The sequence below is a fragment of the Emys orbicularis genome, chromosome 1, assembly GCF_028017835.1.
Source record: "Emys orbicularis isolate rEmyOrb1 chromosome 1, rEmyOrb1.hap1, whole genome shotgun sequence".
NCBI lineage: Eukaryota > Metazoa > Chordata > Testudines > Emydidae > Emys > Emys orbicularis.
In genome coordinates, this window is record NC_088683.1 from 305,279,651 (window position 1) to 305,299,523 (window position 19,873).

The 19,873-nt window shown below is 38.1% G+C and overlaps 1 protein-coding gene across 1 annotated transcript in view; it reads right to left on the reverse strand.

The window, feature by feature from the left end:
• VWA8 (von Willebrand factor A domain containing 8) overlaps positions 1–19,873 on the reverse strand; it is a 263,005-nt gene that overhangs the window by 92,069 nt on the left and 151,063 nt on the right. Inside the window, exons 25-28 of the mRNA XM_065414163.1 lie at positions 14,573–14,724; positions 4,397–4,505; positions 3,121–3,259; positions 1,402–1,601 (exon numbers count right to left, since the gene is read on the reverse strand). Coding sequence (XP_065270235.1) covers positions 1,402–1,601; positions 3,121–3,259; positions 4,397–4,505; positions 14,573–14,724 — 600 coding nt within the window. The remainder of the gene's footprint in view (positions 1–1,401; positions 1,602–3,120; positions 3,260–4,396; positions 4,506–14,572; positions 14,725–19,873) is intronic.

Sequence of the window (19,873 nt, forward strand, 5' to 3'; positions counted from 1 at the left end):
GCTTCCTGGGATGCTAAATGTGTATGAGATATTTGACACCTCATCAGCTGTGTTGTTAATGGAAATTTCTCATTCCCTCTACTAAATACAGGAAAGGTTCCTCTGAGCTAGCAAATAGACACTGGGAAATGGGGAAAGTAACCAAGAACCAGTAAGGGGGAAAAAAAGGAAAAAAAAAAAAACAAGAAAAGGAAGAGGGAAGCTGGTGACCAACAATAATGATAATTGTTAATGCTATGTCTCATATCACTTAGGAATGTAAACAGGATGTAAGACTGGAAGGGACCCCCTGAACCATACATTCTAATCCCTTGCTATCGCAAGCAACACCATCATATAACCCCATTCATAAATTTATCAAGCGCCATCTTAAAATTAGTTGTTTGCCTTGACTACTGCTATTGGAAGGCTGTTCCAGAACCTAACTCCTCAAACCTTCTAATTTCCAGCCTAAATGTTTTCATGGCCATTTTTGTTTGTTCCAACATTGCTATTTGGCTTAAATAACTTTTCTTCCTTCCTGGTGTCTATCCCCCTCAGGCATTAATGGGACATGATCATATTTATTAGGCTATTATTATAATTCATATTAATACTTATTCTTTTTTTACTCATGTCAGCATCTTGGTGGCTGCTCCCCCATCCCCTGTAAAAAAGTGTTAAATTGAAAATATTCTAATCAATTTCTAATAGCAGTTCCAAATAAGACTATTGAAGTGATGGGCCCAAATCAAACAGATCTGACACTGAGAAAGTTAGAATCCAAATCCAAACTTTGCAACTCTAATCCATCTCTACAATGTGGTTTACACCACCATCTTGTTTTACCCATCCATCCTACTCTCAGTTTTGTGTTCCCACAAAACTCATGCTATGGAAAGGGAAACATCATGATACTTAATTAAAAAAAAAGAATGGTGGCATGAACAATTGTGATTCAGAAGGCATTTATTTTTTATTAAAAGTTCAAAAACTAGAACAGGGATGAGCAGGGCTTGGATTTGAATACACAGCTAAAATAGGGGAGTTGAGACTTAATACGTTTCCTCCGCTAATTTGAGACTTCCAAACTCAAATCATAATCTCCCTTTCCCCCCTCCAATAGTTCTCAGTGTACGTTTACCACTAACAGGATAAACAGGCAAATCTCAGCATTAATAATGCAAAGGTACATAAAAACATACAGTAAATCAGCCTAAACACCGCAAGAAAAAGTAGAGCTGAGAGACCCTCTCTAAAGGTTTATTGTGCAATTAGACTAAGTATCCAGAAGTATGCATATTTATCCCAAAGTATCTCACAACCTACAGAGATTGAGGAACCACAGGGATCCTACTCTTGCTGTACTACTTTCCTCACAATGAAACATGAAACAGGAGGATATCTATTTATTTATTTTACCTGCTCTTCATGAAGAATCACTTGCCCTTTGAGTGGATTTCCTAGAGGTGCCACAGTCACAAAGGGTTGCCATATGCTGCCAGCCGTTCTTGGGAAGATGTCATAACAATCCACAAAGTATCCATTTTTACTAGATACATTCATGAAATATAAGGAAACTGGATTGCATGTAGCCACATAGAGCATATTTTCAGTCTCATCTTCTGAAATAGGAAAATAAGGCAAAATTAATGAAAGTAAAAGACTCTGTCATGATCCAAAATCATGTTAACCATCAGATTAACTGAAAACTGAATGATGCTATTGTGGGAATACAGCAACAAATTTAAAATAAGTTTATCCTATTATGGCACATATATCAATCAATCAATCCATGTAGGACTATATGCTACTCTTAACCTACGGCAGCATTCCCATGATGACAAAGGGAATTTTGTACATAAATCAAGGATGCGATGTGGCCTATATGTAAACTAAACTTTTAACAGACAAGTTGTTACCGGCTTCACACTGACTAGTAACTCCCTCCCACAAATATTCCAAAAGATATTTGAGTAGAAGTTCAAGACATAAAGCTGGTTTGCCATCCAAATCAACTGCTAAAGATTCGTGTTATATGAATCCTTATAACCGGAAACTTGTACAGCATACGCAAGTTTACTTATAAAAAAGAAAAGTTTCTAAGAAAGAGAAAACTATAGTAAAAGTTTTCAGATACAGACTTTTTAAAAATGTGTCCACTCTCTGGAACTAAAACACCAGGTCATTTAATAATTATAGACAAGAGGAAGGAAGTTTCATGTGGCGAGAGAAACACTACAACTGACTCACTTTAGACGTTTCTGAGCATCAAATTAAAACTGCAATTTCTATTAGTGTCATCAAAAAATTGTGAACATGCTTAGAAAGTGAAGCCACAATCAGAAAAAGGCAGCGTTGTCAGTTTGCATAATTTTAATGTATTTACAATGTAAAATAAATTACAGCCACAAAATTTATTACATTTTATAATATACCATAAGTAATGGTCACAAGTATCAATAATGATGTGATGCGCATTGGGACACATATCTATATATATAATGTAGTTAAATAAGGCAGGATTGATTCAATAAGAAAGGGCACTTATCAGCATAAGCACCAAAAAGAAAGCACAGAACTTTGCATGCTACAAGTCTTGCATTAGAACTGGTTTTAATTAGGGAAAGGCAAAGACTTTTTAAAATTAATTTTGAAACAATCTATTATATAATATAAAAATTAGGAACACTTTGAATTACGCATCTATATTTCCTTTTAGAGCCAAATTTCCTTCATAGTTTACATTATCACCAATATGTTTTAATGGAATTATACTCCCCTTTCATGATTGATTGTTTTTGCATTTTGTCTTTTTTGACTTAAAAAAAAAGTTAAATATAAAGAAGAGAAAAGCAAGCAATATTTTTTCTATATCTCATGCAGTGAAGGTTCCCAGAAATGCATTCTCTGTGTTACTGCGCGTACACTCAGCACAGAATTTGTAGTTTCTTTTTTATTGCAATTACAAAAATATGATATTGCTCTTGCATATTTCAAAAAAAGGGAATACAAACTACATAGTACTGACTATTAATGAACAGCTATGATCTCATCTGTCCAATTCCTCATTATCTCCAGTGTAATTTATATCATACAATAATGGGGATCATTACAAAAATTACAAATATTTTACTGTACCTTCTGCTACAGCAACATCACAGACTAAGTTAACCTCATTCAAAGGCAGTGTCCAAAAAGCAAGTTCTTCTGTGAAACTGAGGGACCTTGCTTCATGCCGTTCCAGTGGAAATCCCTGAACATTTAAATATACTGGACCCTAAAAGAAAATGATAACCATGAGGACTAGGTATTTTATTTCACTCACCAACCTTTATAAACGCTAGGAGTTTTCCTAAAGATTTCTATTGCTTTTAACACTAAATGCCAGACCAAGCATTATAAACAAAAGAGGAAGGCTTATATTTGGGAAGGAACCAGATTGCTTTTTCTATAAGCCCTCTGCATCCGACCTGGAGCCCTGAAGATCCTGACACCATTTTCCTCCTAAATATACAAGCCAGGCTGTCGCCCACCCTTGAGGCTACGTATTTCAACTATTACATCCATCTAGTCATGGGGGACTCCATGGAACTTAGTATGGAACCATGATCCTTAATCTCATGGAGGAGAGGTCACATTGCCTGGAGTGTTTTAGATCAATAATGAAAGACTGGCGCACAGTGCATTTGTGCAAGGAAACAATACCGAATTTCTTGATTATGGAAGGTTTAAAATATCAAACAACATTACACTAACAGTTTCCCCACCACCACTCAAGTAATAATAAAGACAGGACAAGACATTGGGTTTGTAGAGGATGTGGATTAGGTTTAGGCTGGAGGCCAAATCAGACCAAAGGTTCAGATTCAGATTTGAGAGAGAGAAAATTTCAGAAGAATTCAGCTGCATGTGAAATGAAACTGGAAAACAGGCTCCTTCCCATTTTATATCTCATCCAGATGAGTTGTGATCTGGGGACTGAAACTGGACCTCCCCATGTATCCTTGCCTGTTTCCGGGCTTCTCTAAAAATGGCATTGTCACCTTCATAGCAAGAACTCTGCAAGAGCTTTTGAACTCAACCCTGCAAAGTCCACCCTCCTCCCTCCCCCGTCCCCAGTACTCCTTTCAGTATATGTCCTGCATATGGAGGGCTCACAAGATAGGACCCCACAGCAACTCAGCTGGCAGTGTGAAACACAAAATAGTCTACTTTTTTAATCTGTACAATTAACAGTATTTATTTCATTACAAAAATCAACTCAGATTCTTCTTTCTGCAGGAAATGAGTGACATTTATAATATGTAAAATGTAAGAACATTTATTAAATCATAATCTGGGTGATGATTTATTGCTGTAAAGAAAAAATGACTACCGGTAATCAATATTTTTAAGCATTAAAAAAGATACAAACCTTTATATTTAACTGATGAGTTTCTGTTGGACAAAGTAGTTTCCGCCGTGCGTTCCCTGATTGATTGATTCTCCAGTAGCCCATAAATTTATGGTCTGGCAAGGGTAGCCTGTCAAACAACATATGAACAAAGAAACATTTATCCCTGTTAATTTGCAATGAATAAGGGATATGTCATTTAACCATAGAGTTTTTCTAAGAGGCTATTTTAAAGATTTTCTTGTTGAAAATGCTCCCTTGCTGAAACATTCAATTTTTTTTAAATGGCAAAAATTAAAATTTTCTGAAACACAAGTAATCTCGGGATCTAAAAGACCGTGCTCTGAAAAGCTTTAAAAGTCTGTATTGTCTGAGCTATGTAGCGAAGCATATTCAGTGCTCTCTTGATCAGCTTAACTCAATTCAAAGAGGATGCCAGAATGAGTGGGAGGTGCTCTTCTGAGTGATATGTTCCTCTAGGAAAACTGCATAATGAGTACAGTAAATGTTGCATCAGTTTATTGCTGCAAGAAGGAGCATTAATTGCTGTTGTATGTTCTCTGACACCCAGTGGATGGGTCACACAGTACAGACAATGACCATATGCTAATTGCCTATGCTGCCAAAACTAGCCTCTGTTTGCCAGAAGCTGGGAATGAGCGACAGGGCATGGATCACTTGATGATTACCTGTTCTGTTCATTCCTTCTGGGGCACCTGGCATTGGCCACTGTCGGAAGCCAGGATATTGGGCTAGAATGGACCTTTGGTCTGACCCAGTATGTCCGTTCTTATGTATCACAAGAAAGTGCAGAAGGATGGTCCTTCTGTATGCCCTGTTAAGGGTATCTATATGGCAGGTGTAGGGTTTCCCATGGATGCTTAGACTCCACTTTTCATGGTCACCTGCTCACAACACAACCCTTGCCAATCCTACAGAAAAGACGGGGTTAATTTGCCTAAACTTGAATGATGTTCTTGACCTCATTTTTTTTCCATTTGTTTTTCATTCAGGAAGAAAACATGTGGGCCACTGTAAAAGATAATTTCTGTAATAACTGAAAATATTGGTATATGATAAAGTAATTTCATAGAATATAGTACACATTTTTGTTCTTCCTCTACTCTCTCTCAAGTGATGTGCAACTACTAATAAAATTATTTAAAGTTTTGTTAATGCAGAATAATTACATTAAAACCAATGAACTGATATGCTAAGACACAGTATCAGAACATTTCCTTTTGATCTCTCTTATTTGGAACTAGTTGGCATGTAGCATGTATTTAATTTGCTTCTAGAGTAAGAAAGTTGAGAGCGTGTGCAAGATATTTCTAAACACTATTTAAACCTCTTACGTTATTGCACAACTACAAAACTTGGCATGAGAATAGAAGACAACCCTCTCCCTCCTTCTAAAAATACATCTCTGAAGTCTATTTTAAGTAAGTTCTCCAAGACTGTTGTCTGTGCTTGATCTCTCGTGTTCTATTTGTCTGTGTCTGTTCCTACAATCAGAATTCTTTAAAAATAATAGGCTCTGTTAAATTAAAGGAGGTTTGTTTCTTTTAGATATTTTGGGCAGAGAGGGGGCCCAAATCAAAACCCTAGGTCTGAGCACCCCTCTAATCTCTCTCTCTATTCCATTTAGGAATGAACAATTATATTTGCTAATCTTTCTGAATAGCACAAGAAAAATAAATTAAAATATTCTAATAATTGTTCTGCCCATGTACCTCAATCAACCTGGAAGGGCCACCTTTTGGGGTGAGAGAGTAGTTCAGTCTCCATACCGATTCAGTCCTCGGTCCATTTGCTGAGACTCTCAATAAAGTTGCCAATGATAGGTTTTGTGATATTGAATTAGGAAATGGATTGAAACCACCAAAGCATTTCACATAGTTCAATGTTCAGCCATAAAATGGTAATGACTTTTGGTGATGCAATCTGGGCTGAATTTAAACTAGCTTGACAGGCGGTGTTTTCCATTACGTTTAATTCCCTAGTTAACCAGCTCTGAGAAGACAGTTTTTATGACCCTACACCTATTTACAACATCAGTCAATACCAAGGTTTGAGAACTATATTTCTTGTAATTGCTTCCTATCTTCAATTTCCCCTTGTTTAATTATTTGCAGTGTGAGGTCTGTTTTTAACATTGACTGGAAAAGATTAATATTTTTGAATGAATCTGTTCACAGTGTCTAAACCTTTTTCATCTGTTTCCTAACCAGTCTGGCCAGTTTTCTCCCACGTCAGGAGTCAAAATTAAGTCAGACCCAAAAGAAATGCAAGTATAACACAGCTCAGGTTATGACATCCAATCCAATCATTAACAGTTATTCAGGGTATACTCTTTAATGCAATATAACCCGAAGATAGATGCATTTATGCATAGAGGAGTATAGAGTCAGTTACTAGAATGACATGTTGGTTTTATTAATGAAAGTAAATTTCACACTAAGAGTTTTGTTTTGGATTTCAAAATGATTTTCTGGCAAAGCCTGAGTTTGATCCATTTTTGGGGGGTTATGAAGGAAGTACATGAATTTAAATTTCTCTGTGGGTACAGTAGCATCAACTTCACAAGGACTTAGATTTTAGTTTTGAACTCCTTACACATAACTCTCACGTGTAGTGCACTATAGATCGATGAACCTACTAATAATTATGACTATTTATGAAATTTTACAATTTTCTCCAGTCTTTGGAAAAGCTACATGCTCCTTTTGAGAGGCAATTAGAACTTATCAATTGAGAGATATACCAGACCCGTTTGAAATTGGGTCATGTCCTGAAGAAAATGTCAAAGATTAGAGCCTTTGTTTTAAATCTGAGATGTAGACAATTCATGAAAATATCATGAGTTTATAAATCCTCTATTTCCACACTTCCTAAAAATGAATTCTAGTACACTGGTGAGATATGAGGTAGTCTTTGGCTAGGTGTTCTTCAAATTCTTTTTTGGCTTTCCTAATTATATTTTTACACTTCACTTGTCATACCATATGCTCCTTTCTATTTTCCTCACTAGGATTTAACTTCCACATTTTAAAGGATGCATTTTTGCCTCTTGCTGATTCTTTTACTTTGTTGTTTAGCCACGGTGGCACTTTTTTGGTTCCCTTACTATGTTTTCTAATTTGGGGTATACATTCAATTGAGCCTCTATTATAGTGTCTTTATGATGTCTTGTTGGAGCTTTGCTTTGTTAATAGTGCCTTTTTTTCTTTTCTTTTCCACTAAGGGGAATAAGTTCACCTTTCTCCTAAATTCTTGAGGTTTTATTCTCTTCCCAAGTTCTGACTGGTTTAGTCCCTTTGATTTGTTGTAGAAGAGTCAACATGGCATTTGTAAAGGGAAATCATACCTCACCAACCTACTAGAATTCTTTGAGGGGGTCAACAAGCATGTGGACAAGGGGGATCCAGTGGATATAGTGTACTTAGATTTTCAGAAAGCCTTTGACAAGGTCCCTCACCGAAGGCTCTTAAGCAAAGTAAGCAGTCATGAGATAGGAGGGAAGGTCCTCTCATGGATCGGTGACTGGTTAAAAGATAGGAAACAAAAGGTAGGAATAAACTGTCAGTTTTCAGAATGGAGAAAGGTAAATAGTGGTGTCCCCCAACAGTCTGTACTGGGTCCAGTCCTATTCAACATATTCATAAATGATGTGGAAAAAGGGGTAACAGTGAGATGGCAAAATTTGCAGATGATACAAAACTACTCAAGATAGTTAAATCCAAAGCAGACTGTGAAGAGCTACAAAGGGATCCCACAAAACTGGATGACTGGGCAACAAAAATGGCAGATGAAATTCAATGTTGATAAATGCAAAGTAATGCACATTGGAAAACATAATCCTAACTATACAGGTAAAATGATGGGGTCTAAATTAGATGTTACCACTCAAGAAAGATCTTGAAGTTATTGTGGATAGTTCTCTGAAAACATCCACTCAATGTGCAGTTGCAGTCAAAAAAGCAAACAGAATGTTGGGAATCATTAAGAAAGGGATAGATAATAAGACAGAAAATATCATACTGCCTCTATATAAATCCATGGTAAGCCCACATTTGAATATTGCGTGCAGACCTGATTGCCCCATCTCAAAAAAGATAGATTGGAATTGGAAAAGGTTCAGAAAAGGGCAACGAAAATGATTGGGGTATGGAACAATTTCCTTATGAGGAGAGATTAAAAAGACTTGGACTTTTCAGCTTGGAAAAGAGACGACTAGAGGTCTATAAAATCATGACATGTGTGGAGAAAGTAAATAAGGAAGTATTATTTATGCCTTTTCATAACACAAGATCTAGGGGTCCCGCAAATGAAATTAATAGGCAGCTGTCTTAAAACAAAGAAAAGGAAGTATTTACATACAATGCACGGTCAACCTGTGGAACTCCTTGCCAGAGGAGACAATAACAGGGTTAAAAAAAGAACTAGATAAATTCATGGAGGATAGGTCCATCAATAGCTATTAGCCAGGACGGGCAGGGATGCAAAATCATGCTTTGAAGTGTCCCTAGCCTCTGTTTGCCAGAAGCTGGGAATGGGCGACAGGGGATGGATCACTTGATGATTACCTGTTCTGTTCATTCCCTTTGGGGCACCTGGCATTGCCTACTGTCAGAAGACAGGATACTGGGCTAGATGGACAATTGCATTGATCCAGTATGGCCATTCTTATCACTGAGTGACTGGCAAAGGTGTGAGAGGTAGTTGGAACTTGTGAGTTTAAGATGTAGAAAGAAAGTTCTACACAAACTCCTTCATTCTCTGGAATGATAATCTACAGTATCAAACAAGAACTCTTATTCACACTCTTCATCAAAAGCTAAAGCTTGTTTGTTTTTATGTCTCTAGAGACCCCTAATGTGACATCATATGGAAGAAGGACCAACACCTAACAGTCAATTCCACTGAATTATTTCCGTATCAGTTCTTTGATTGACAATCAACCTGTCAGATCCTTTAGATCCATTTTGTTTAAATTGTTACTTTTTGACTATTTTACCCTGAGGGCTCTAGATCCAGGATTCACTACTGAGTATGAGGCGGTTATGTAAGTAATGTCTTTGTGAAGAGGAGGAGATTGGCCCAAAACCTTTAGTCAACATGGTGATTCTACACAAAATTCTACACAAAATTGTTATTTAGTTTGATTTTCTTCATGTACAGTAGTCTAATGGGAGAATTTGTCAGAAAATAATTATCTAGAGGCAAAATATAAATGGAGTTTTTGAGTCCACTAAAAATGAAGAGACTAAGTTTATAGGAATCAAGTTACTTGTAATTTGTGTTTTCTGAAGGTAGCTATCAGAACTGATATATACTTTTTATAACTGATATATACCTTTTATAACTCAGGCAGGAGTTATAAAAGGCGACTAACAAATTGGGGAACTCACAGTCTTGTGAATCAAAGGTGGGATGGAATGTTTCATAACACGAGAACTAGGGGTCACCAACTGAAAGTACTAGACAGCAGGCTTAAAACAAAAGGAAGTATTTCTTCACACAGTGCACAGTCAACCTGTGGAACTCTTTGCCAGAGGATGCTGTGAAGGCCAAGACTGTAACAGGGTTAAAAAAAAAACTAGATCAATTCATTGAGGATAGGTCCATCAATGGCTATTAGCCATGATGGGGAGGGATGATACTCCTAGCCTGTTTGCGCCAGAAACTGGGAATGGGCAACAGGGGATAGATCACTTGATGATTACCTGTTCTGTTCATTCCCTCTGAGGCATCTGGCATTGGCCACTGTCAGAAGACAGTATACTGGGCCAGATGGACCTTTGGTCTGACCCAGTATGGCTGTTCTTATGTTCTTTGCTAACCAGATCATGGCACTTCAAACAAACAACTTTTGATTAAAGTCTTATTTGTATCATTTAAGATTTCAGTTTAATGACCTTCCTATTTCTTATCTGTGAGACACAAAGGAAAAAAAAGAGACATTAAAAAATTCAAGCAGCTTGAAGTTGCCCTTGCCTCCAACTTGATGAGTGAAGACTAAAAATTAAATGGTTCTTCCCATCTTTCCTTTCTCCTCCTTCCCCTTATGGGAACAGCCTGACCAGTCACTCAACAGAGAAGAATAGGGCTTGAAGGAAGTCACTGTCACCCTGTCTCTCCATACAGTCCCCGTTGCACAGCCCTACCCAGCTCTTTACGTTTTCACTACCACAGATCAGCTCAGTGATACACAAAGCAGGGAGGGAACTGCTGAGGAATGGATCACAATAACAAGACAAGTTAACAGAAGCAGCAGCTTAGCAACTGAAGACCCACTCACCAATAGCAGGAGAGGGAAGGAATGGGGAACAAGGTATGCAGTAAAGAAGAAAAAGGAAGATGTGCAAGATATCCTCACACCAGCTGTTTGTTTTAAATTATGTCAGGACTAAATTCAGAGGGCTTCAGTCTCTCTTTATTCAGTCCTATTTCATGTAAACACCACAGAGCTCAATGTAGTAATTTCCTAGAGTTAGAACTGACAACGGAGTGCTTTCTGGCAGGGTGGGGCTTAAATATTACATGTATGATATTTAAATTCCTACAAACTGCTTTCCCCCAATTTTAGGTGTAATAATACACTCCATGGTGTGCACAAGTAGTGAATGTGAACTGAGGCACTCTACTGCTGCATGGGCCTCAGCATACCTAAGGTGTGTGGAGATCTGATGAACAGTGCACAACCTGATGTGTGTTATTTCGTACACAGCCTCCAGCTGCATCAGATATCAATCAAAAGGAAAACTAATAGATAAAAACAATAGCTTTCCAGTGTGCGTGGGTGAGTGGGGACCAATTATAATCACTACCTTCCAAGAACAGGATAGGTAGGTAAGTCATCTCATCTTTATAAACATCAATTCTACAACACTAAGCTTATCAAAAGATATTGTAAAATTCATAAAGATACCCTGACTTAAATAGAGGGGAGCAGAGAGAACGGAGTTATACTCTCCCACTCCTTACTTGACAGGCAATACCAAAAAAAACCTCAGCTAACTCACAGGATCCTGGGAGCCAGGACATGCCCATAATCTATTATCTGGCCACAGATTAACCTCACAGAGATATTTTCAAACCAGCTCAATTAGAAAAAGGTTCAGATGATTTTAAAATGGGAATGGGCGATGTATTTTCTGGCTTGGAAAATTGGAAATCTAGAGAAGATATGATAAAAAAGGCAAAAACAGAAAATGTACAAAAAATAACTTTTCAAAGTAACACATGACACTCATGCTTACTGTTCTACTGTTATCAGACAAGATCTCAAAGTACAGAGAGTCCTATTACTCAGTACTTGGACAGGAGCAAGCTCCAAAGAACAAATATGCTACAAGATGTGATGCTGATGACTCGGTAAGTAGCCTCTGTGTCAGTCGTGAACAAATGTCTAGAATGGTGAACAAATGTCCAGAACAGTTAAAGACCTCACAGCATTTGTGAATTTAGTAGAGTTAATCTGGTGTCCTGGCCAAATTCCATCTCAGGTCTTATGTTTTCCTGGCGGTTTCAATTAACTATGATAGTTTCCTTCGCTTCTTGTCCTGAACAACTGCTGCAGAAGTGATTGACTCTCAGTGGCATGTGAAGTGATCTTTTATATATAACTATTTAACAAGGATATTGTAAATTGATTAGTTAATGTTTGTGAAAGTATACTGAGATCACTGAATTAAGGGCTGTTAAGAAACGCAAAGTATATTATCGAGGAAAATAGCTTAGTACAATTTAAAAATATAAGATATATGTGAATGAAAAAAACATCTGCAGTTAAATTAGCTAAGAAAAATATTGTATGGGCAACTGATAACCAACTGGAGAATCACACTGAATTTTCCCCATCTTACAGTATTGTTTAGTTAGATGCATTTCCTCAAAAGTATCTGTGATTACCTAGTCAGCCTCTCTTGTGGAGAAATGGCTTTTGGAGGTTTATAATTTTGTTTGCTGGCCTCTGAACACAACTGATTTCTCTGAGGGTTCTTGGTTCTTTTAAGCTTGACAACCTGCTCCAAAATCTCATGCCAAAGCCTGAAATCATGGAGCATGGATCTATTATAATTCATTTACCTTTGGAGACATTGAGTGAGATTCTGTAGGCTACACTGATCCCTTCCATAAAACAACTCATATTGCAGGAATCCCTTTTTACTGGCCATTAATGATCTCCTAACCCTTTTCACAAGAATAGGCATATTCATTCTAGAGTCCAAGCAAAAATTCCAGAATGGACAACTACATTCTGCCCACCTAAATTCAACCTGAAGTTTAACTGGATACAGTCTTCTTCTGTGTTTCTTGTCCTAAACTGCTGTGTAATACCCCTGTGTGTTGTTCGTGTGCCTAGCATGCTTTTGTTCCTACATAGATAAATAACAGCTATCACATTCCACTCTGGTTCAGTGGTAGATTAAATAATTCCTGCTTGTAGATGTCTTTTGGATAAAGTGATATGGAACAAATACAAAGATTCACCTCTGCTAAATATGAAAAGCTCAGTATATTAAAATAAAATAAAATAAAATATTCACAAACTGTTGTATCAAATATATTAACATATGCAGTAGAATTCCTGTACCAGTGAAACAATGCATCAACAGGTTTCAGAGTGGTAGTCGTGTTAGTCAGTATCAGCAAAAACAACGAGGAGTCCTTGTGGCACCTTAGAGACTAACAAATTTATTTGGGCATAAGCTTTCGTGGGCTAAAACCCACTTCATCAGATGCATGGAGTGAAAAATACAGTAAGCAGTATATATATACAGCACATGAAAAGAAGGGAGTTGCCTTACCAAGTGTGTGTGGGGGGGGGTCAGTGCTTACTTGAATTGGCCTCGTTAGCATAAGGCCAATAAAAACAATTGGCCTTGTAAGACCATAGCCAATAAAAACAAACCATATATTTATTTTTCTAAAATCCTTATTTAAATTAAATAAAATGCCAACTTATCAAATATAAACTATCATTCTAACTCAGACCCACTTTATAGTCCTTCAAACAGAATTCAGCAACTGATTTTTAGCAAGTAAATTATGGAGATTGTGGCACCAGTTTTAGGGGTATATTGTCATCTTGATGCATATGGTAGTTACTCAGGCATTGAGTTCCTCAGACACGTGATTCCTCAGACATCCAGAGGAAAAATTATGCCATAGTCATTAGACTGCCTGTCTTCTTCAAAACATCTATGTAGGTTGCTAGGCATGATTATAGTGGTGCTCCTGCAGGAGAAATCTACACACTGACAACCGATAAAGACATTTTGTCAGTGGAGTCAATTCAGCTGCTTCTAAGCAAACATAAAAGTAGTATAATCCTATGTAAAACTGAATTTTCCATAACCCATCCTTTGCTTTATTATAAAAGGGAAATATTTGTTTCTCCATAAACAGTTACTTGACTGGTTTAATGGTTTGTTTTTTCTGAGATTCCTTAAAAGATATATTAGATTTTTCAAAACATCTCAGAGGAAGTTTAAAAAATAAAAATAAAAATGTTAATTATGTTTATTTATCAAATAACATATTATCAGAAGGCAGAAAAAGACAGGCATCCATGTGAAGTGCAAAGTATGAGCTAAATCAGCTGTGATTTTACAATTTAGGTTTTTATTTTAAAAATGGCTATTTTTTTTCTGAGCTCTCAAATAGTACATAGTATAACAAGTTCAGTCAATGGCCATGATTATTAAACAATAATTGGGATCTGGAAATAAGCATATTTTAAAATCCTTCTTGTTGCCTGCCTAAGTGCTCTGACATGCTATGATGATGTATTTTTATAGAGCTAAGGATTAAGGACCATTTCTTGCTCCCATTGAAGACAAAGGGATTTGTTTTGCTTCTGAGTTTAATGGCAAATAGGAAAAGATCTGTAGTAATTCAATAAAAAAAACACAGACGGAGAAAGAAACAAATATTTCCCTTTATTTGTTTGTATCTGTTTTTCATACTATTAACATTTACATGGACATTAAATAGAGATGAAAAATTAGTAATTTATAACTACTAAATTTATTGGTAAAATATAATTGTCCATTATTGCAGAAACCAAAACTTCAAGTATTTAGCTTCAAGTATCCCAGGGTGTTGTTAATCAATTAGCAGCAAAATAAAAGAAAGAGAAAAATGGCTGACACAGATAAGTGTTCTTAATATACATTAGGTTAGCCTTACTCCTTGGCCAGCTGTATACTGGTAGGTTTTGCTCCAATCGGTATCCCATGTTTGTGCAAAGTGCTGATCAAAGTGTCACGCATTTCATTGTTGTAGGAGTCAAAGTCAAACACATTTCGAACCACATTTGCAAGTCCTTCAGTTGGAAATTTCTGCACAGAAACAAAACCCCAACATGTATCATATTACACACATCTAAGTTATTGCACGTAGTAAAATATTTTATATTGTAGTTAGTCTGTATTGTTAAACTGCTAAAGCCAGTTGAGAGAGAAAAGTTATGCTTATTTGTCATGAAGCAATAAAACAAATGGTATATTTATTTCCCGGAAAGACAACTTCTGTTTAAATTAAACAAAACATCTGATTCCTACATCTAAATACTGAGCTCTAGTAGTCATCTTCATAGAGTTGCTAGATAGAATACAACAGAAACAACTAACAAAAATTGCAGAAGTAACAAGATGCATGCTAAACTTCACTGCCCTATTGCTTTGCTTTTTGTTGCATCTCTCATGCTTTCTTTATATATTATCTATTTAGATTGTATGATCTTTGAGGCAGGGACCTTATCTTCTTACATGTCTGTAAAATGCTTAGCAAACTATTGGCAACTTATAAAGTACATACTTTAAAAAATAAAAGAATGAATAATAAAGTTAATTTAGGATGGGAGTTGCAAAAGTTTTCAGTGCTGGCCTATCACAGCTCCCACTGAAGTTGGTGGGAGCTGAGGCATGCCAGCACTGAACACTTTTTGAAAATCCCATTGTTGGCTGTTCTGGGTGCTGTCTCTCTAGGGGTCCCAGCTTTCTCCTAAGTGGTCCCTTTCAATTTGACCAGTCCATGAATTCTTAACTTAAACTAGGCTTGCAGTTTTCTTTGGTCTCCTTATCAGTTCCTTAGAGGCAGCCTGGCATGGGGCTGTTGCCCCCTCTGCTATCGCAGGCCTTTCTGCCTCCCTTTTCCCTCTCTGTTCTCCCTCCTTTATAGCTGGGCTTGTTTTCTTTATCGGTCACAGATTCGGGTGCATACCTTCACGACTGGCAATTCTGGCAGCTGGGCAGGGGTGCGAGCAGCCTGATAGCCTGTCAGCAGGGACGACTCTCCTCTTCCTTTTGTCTATGCTCAGTATGGGGTTTGTAAACCCCATCTCACCCATCCTTAAGTGACCATGGCCCCATTCCTACAAACACGTATGCACGTTTAACCTTACCACCATTGTGAGACTACTCATAGTAGTCAAGTTAAGCACATGCATAAGTGTTTTCAGGGACAAAAAATTCCCAAGGGGCATATTGTGAACCCATCAGTCTTATTTGGTAGCAATTACTCGCATAAGAGTCTCAATTGTGCAAGTAACCGCAGACCAGTGGAATAAGGGGTTCACAGTCTGGCCCCAAATGACTGCCATAGCCACATTACTAGTGCAGATCATATTTTAGTAACTGTAGAAATCTGGGAGATAATTTTAAAACAAATGTTTAAATAAATTTTTTAAAAAGATTCAAACTAAGTATGTACAAATATTAGAATAACCCCCCACACCAAAAATTCTCATTAATGTTTTGGTCAGTCGTCCCAATCATCATCTTACTCAAAATCCAGGCATTCAATGCTTTCCCATGCTTCCTGAAATCTCCAGTTTCTAAAATAACATGCACATTATGCATACAATATCTAAACCCAACTATATATTATGGTAGATGAGGATGTCGTTAGTAGCAGAGGTAGCGGTAGCTGTATATCATTTCATTCTTTGGGTTTTTCTACCTGGTGATCTAGTGTGTGGCAAGCCACAGTGTGAAAATACAGCACACTGGCACGCCACACACTAACCGACTGTGTGGACCCTGCTACTGTATGCTAAAAGTTCCATAGCGCACTTTGACATACTCCTGTTTGAAACAGTGGTACATCAAAGCACACGATGGAATTTTTACTGAATGGTGGCAGGGTCCACATGATCAGTCAGTGCATGAAAAGCTAGTGCACTCTACATTCACACCCTGGCTTGCTTGCTGCGCACTAAATCGCCGTATAGACAAGCCCTTTCATGTGTGTACCACAGAATACTACAGCACTCATATATATAATACACCTCTACCCCGATATAACGCTGTCCTCGGAAGCCAAAAAATCTTACCGCGTTATAGGTGAAACCACGTTATATCGAACTTGCTTTGATCCGCCGGAGTGCGCAGCCCCGCCCCCCCGCAGCACTGCTTTACCGCGTTATATTCGAATTCGTGTTATATCGGGTTGCATTATATCGGGGGAGAGGTGTACATACACCTATTGCAGGAATATGTCCTACAAATTTTGCATATCTGGAATCTATAGAAAAGGTTGCATTATTACTTAGCTAATTATTTGCGGGATTGTACAAGTCATTCTCTAGCTGCCCCCAACGCATTTAATGTGGCTATTCCTTACTGAATAAGATATAAAAAAGTCCTCTGATAAATGTTCTAAGTTAAGTTGGTTGAAACATTTTAGATAAAATCCCTGTTGAAAAAGTTAATTGACATTTCTGAACTACTAAACTCCTTTCTACAAATAAGACTTATAGCACTAAATAATTTCACTATCCTGGAATCAAAATAAATATATTGCACAGAAAATAATCTATGCATTTATCATGATGTATATCAGGCAGATCCACTGCACACACTATCCAAAATTAAAAGCACAAATATCTATTTATATTGTTACTACTTAGCACATAAAACCATCCTGCCTGCAACAAAATTATACTTGGACAACTTCTATATTCTGCAAGATATATTTAATAGATACTGTAGGAAATAGAACTTATCTGTACTTGTATACACTACAAATGTAACTGAAAAACATGGTGTGATATATCTTGAACTTTAGAATTTCTGCAAAAGTAAAGCAAATTATCATGTAATTAACAGTACACAGAGTGAGTATATTTTGAATAATAAAACAGTAATAATGATGAATAGTTATGGTTATATAGCATTTCTTAGTAATAACTTACATTCTTCCCCTCTATTACAAAGTGTAACCAACAAGCTTTCACCAATTTAATTAGTAACTTACAGTATTTGAATACGCTAGAGGATAATGATTAGCCTCACTTGCTCTACATTTATTGTTTCATGTAGCTTACAGAGGAAACTGCAAAAGCTTTAATAAATTGACTCAAACGTTATCCAGCCACCCAATAGTCTCTTTATTCTCTTTTGAACTATTTTGTTTCTTCTGACATACATCCCTCACGTCACTGAAACTGATATCTCTGTGCTTCCTGTACCAATATTATATTATATGAACTTTATTTCTTTAGAGGCAGATGATCCTCACTTTCACAAAAACTGTTCTGAACTAGAGAACTTGTCAATAGGTTCGTCACTTAACTACATTTTTAAAAATTGAGCTCTATTGCTTCAAAAGGTACAAATTCAGCAATTTTTTAATATCTGGCTAGAAAACTGTTTATCAAAAAATGGAACTGACAGTTTACTTGAAGCACAAACTTTGTCTGTCTTTAAAAATCATTTACTTGATATTGATTTTTAAAACCAGATTAGCAGACAAAATATTGATTCCCCATCAGTACATCCAGTTCTCATTCACTGAGTCTTTCCATTACAAGTAACACTTCTATGAATGTCTTGGAGTACTTTAACATTTTACTCCTAGATTTCTGGTTATTTTTGAAAACAAAAACAGTTTTTGCTTTTAGCAGCTTCATACTGGATATATTTTATGCTTAAAGTCATTACATAGTATGGCTGAAAAAAAAAGTACTTTATGTGAATCTAAGCTTATGTGAAATGTGAATACAGGTACTATTGTAATCTACTTTAAACCACTCCCATGGCCATTCCCAAAAATAAAGAAGATTAGATGGATTTTCTGTTCACGTCAGCATATAGATTCCATGTAGCTTGACATCTTACCAAATACTTTGCTAAAACTACTTTTTTGAAGAAACAGCAAGCACAGTAGCAACCTATTAACACTGTACTCTATTATTCAATCTAAAACATTTTACTGAAATGATTTTCTCAGCATGAGTTTTCTCAGAGATGCTGAACTGTTATTGGAACACAGCTTAACAGTTTCCCTCAATTCTGCAATCCCTGTATTATGACTGGTTGTGGGTGACTTATTTTCATAATCTCTATAGGATTATGTCTCCATAATGACAGAGTATGCATATCGCTGTACTTTGATTGGCTGACAGTCAGAATGCAGAGATTTGAATAATCACTTGTACTATTACTTCTGATTCATACACTCAAAATTTTCAGGTTTTCTGCCAAAAACAAAGATATTGCCTTAGCTTCTAACCCGGGGTGGGCAAACTACGGTGAGCGTCCTGCCTGGCCCCTGAGCTCTTGGCCCGGGAGGCTCCTCCCCGGCCCCTCCCTTGCTGTCCCCCCTCTCCTGCAGCCTCAGCTTGCTCGCCCTGCTGCCGGCGCAATGCCGGCGGGGCTGTGAGCTCCTGCGGCAGCGCAGCTGCAGAACCTGGCCTGACCTGGTGCTCTGTGCTCTGTGCTCCGTGGTGGCGGTGGTGACGTGGTCCGGCTCCAGCCGGGCGGCGCAGCTGTAGCACCGCCAGTCATCGGTGATCCAGGCAGCGTGGTAAGGGGACACAGAGCGGGGGAGCGGGGCAGGGGGTTGGAGAGAGGGCAGGGGAGTTCGGGGTGGTGGTCAGGGGGCGGGGGTGTGGTTAGGGGTTAGGGCAGTTGGGGGGGGGGGGAAATAGGGGCTTGAATGGGGGCAGGGATCCCCGGGGGGCAGTCAGGAAGGAGGGGGGGTTGGATGGGGCAGCAGGGGGCAGTCAGGGGAAGAGGTTCCGGGGGCAGTCAGAGGACAGGGAGAAGGGGTGGTTGGATGGGGCAGAGGTCCGGGGGGGCCGTCAGGAATGAGAGGAGGGGTTGGATGGGGCGGCAGGGATCCAGGGGCGGTCAGGGGACAGGGAGCGGGGGGGTGTGTGTGTGAATGGGGCAGGGGGCATCAGGGAACAGGAGTTAGGTGGGGCAGGAGTCCCGGGGGGGGGGCGGCAGATAGGAGGTGGGAGCCGGGCCATGACCCCCTCCCCTAACCGGCCCTCCACACAATTTCTGAAACCCGATGAGGCCCTCAGGCCAAAAAGCTTGCCCGACCCTGTTCTAACCCCTTTCTGCAGAAGCAAAAAAATTCCAAAATTACATGAAAGAAAACAAAAACATGAGTACAAAGAAAGTGAGGCTGTGTAACTGCTGTAAAGGAAATTGTTTAACCATATGACTAAATTACCTCTTTCCTTCCTGCAGGCCAGCA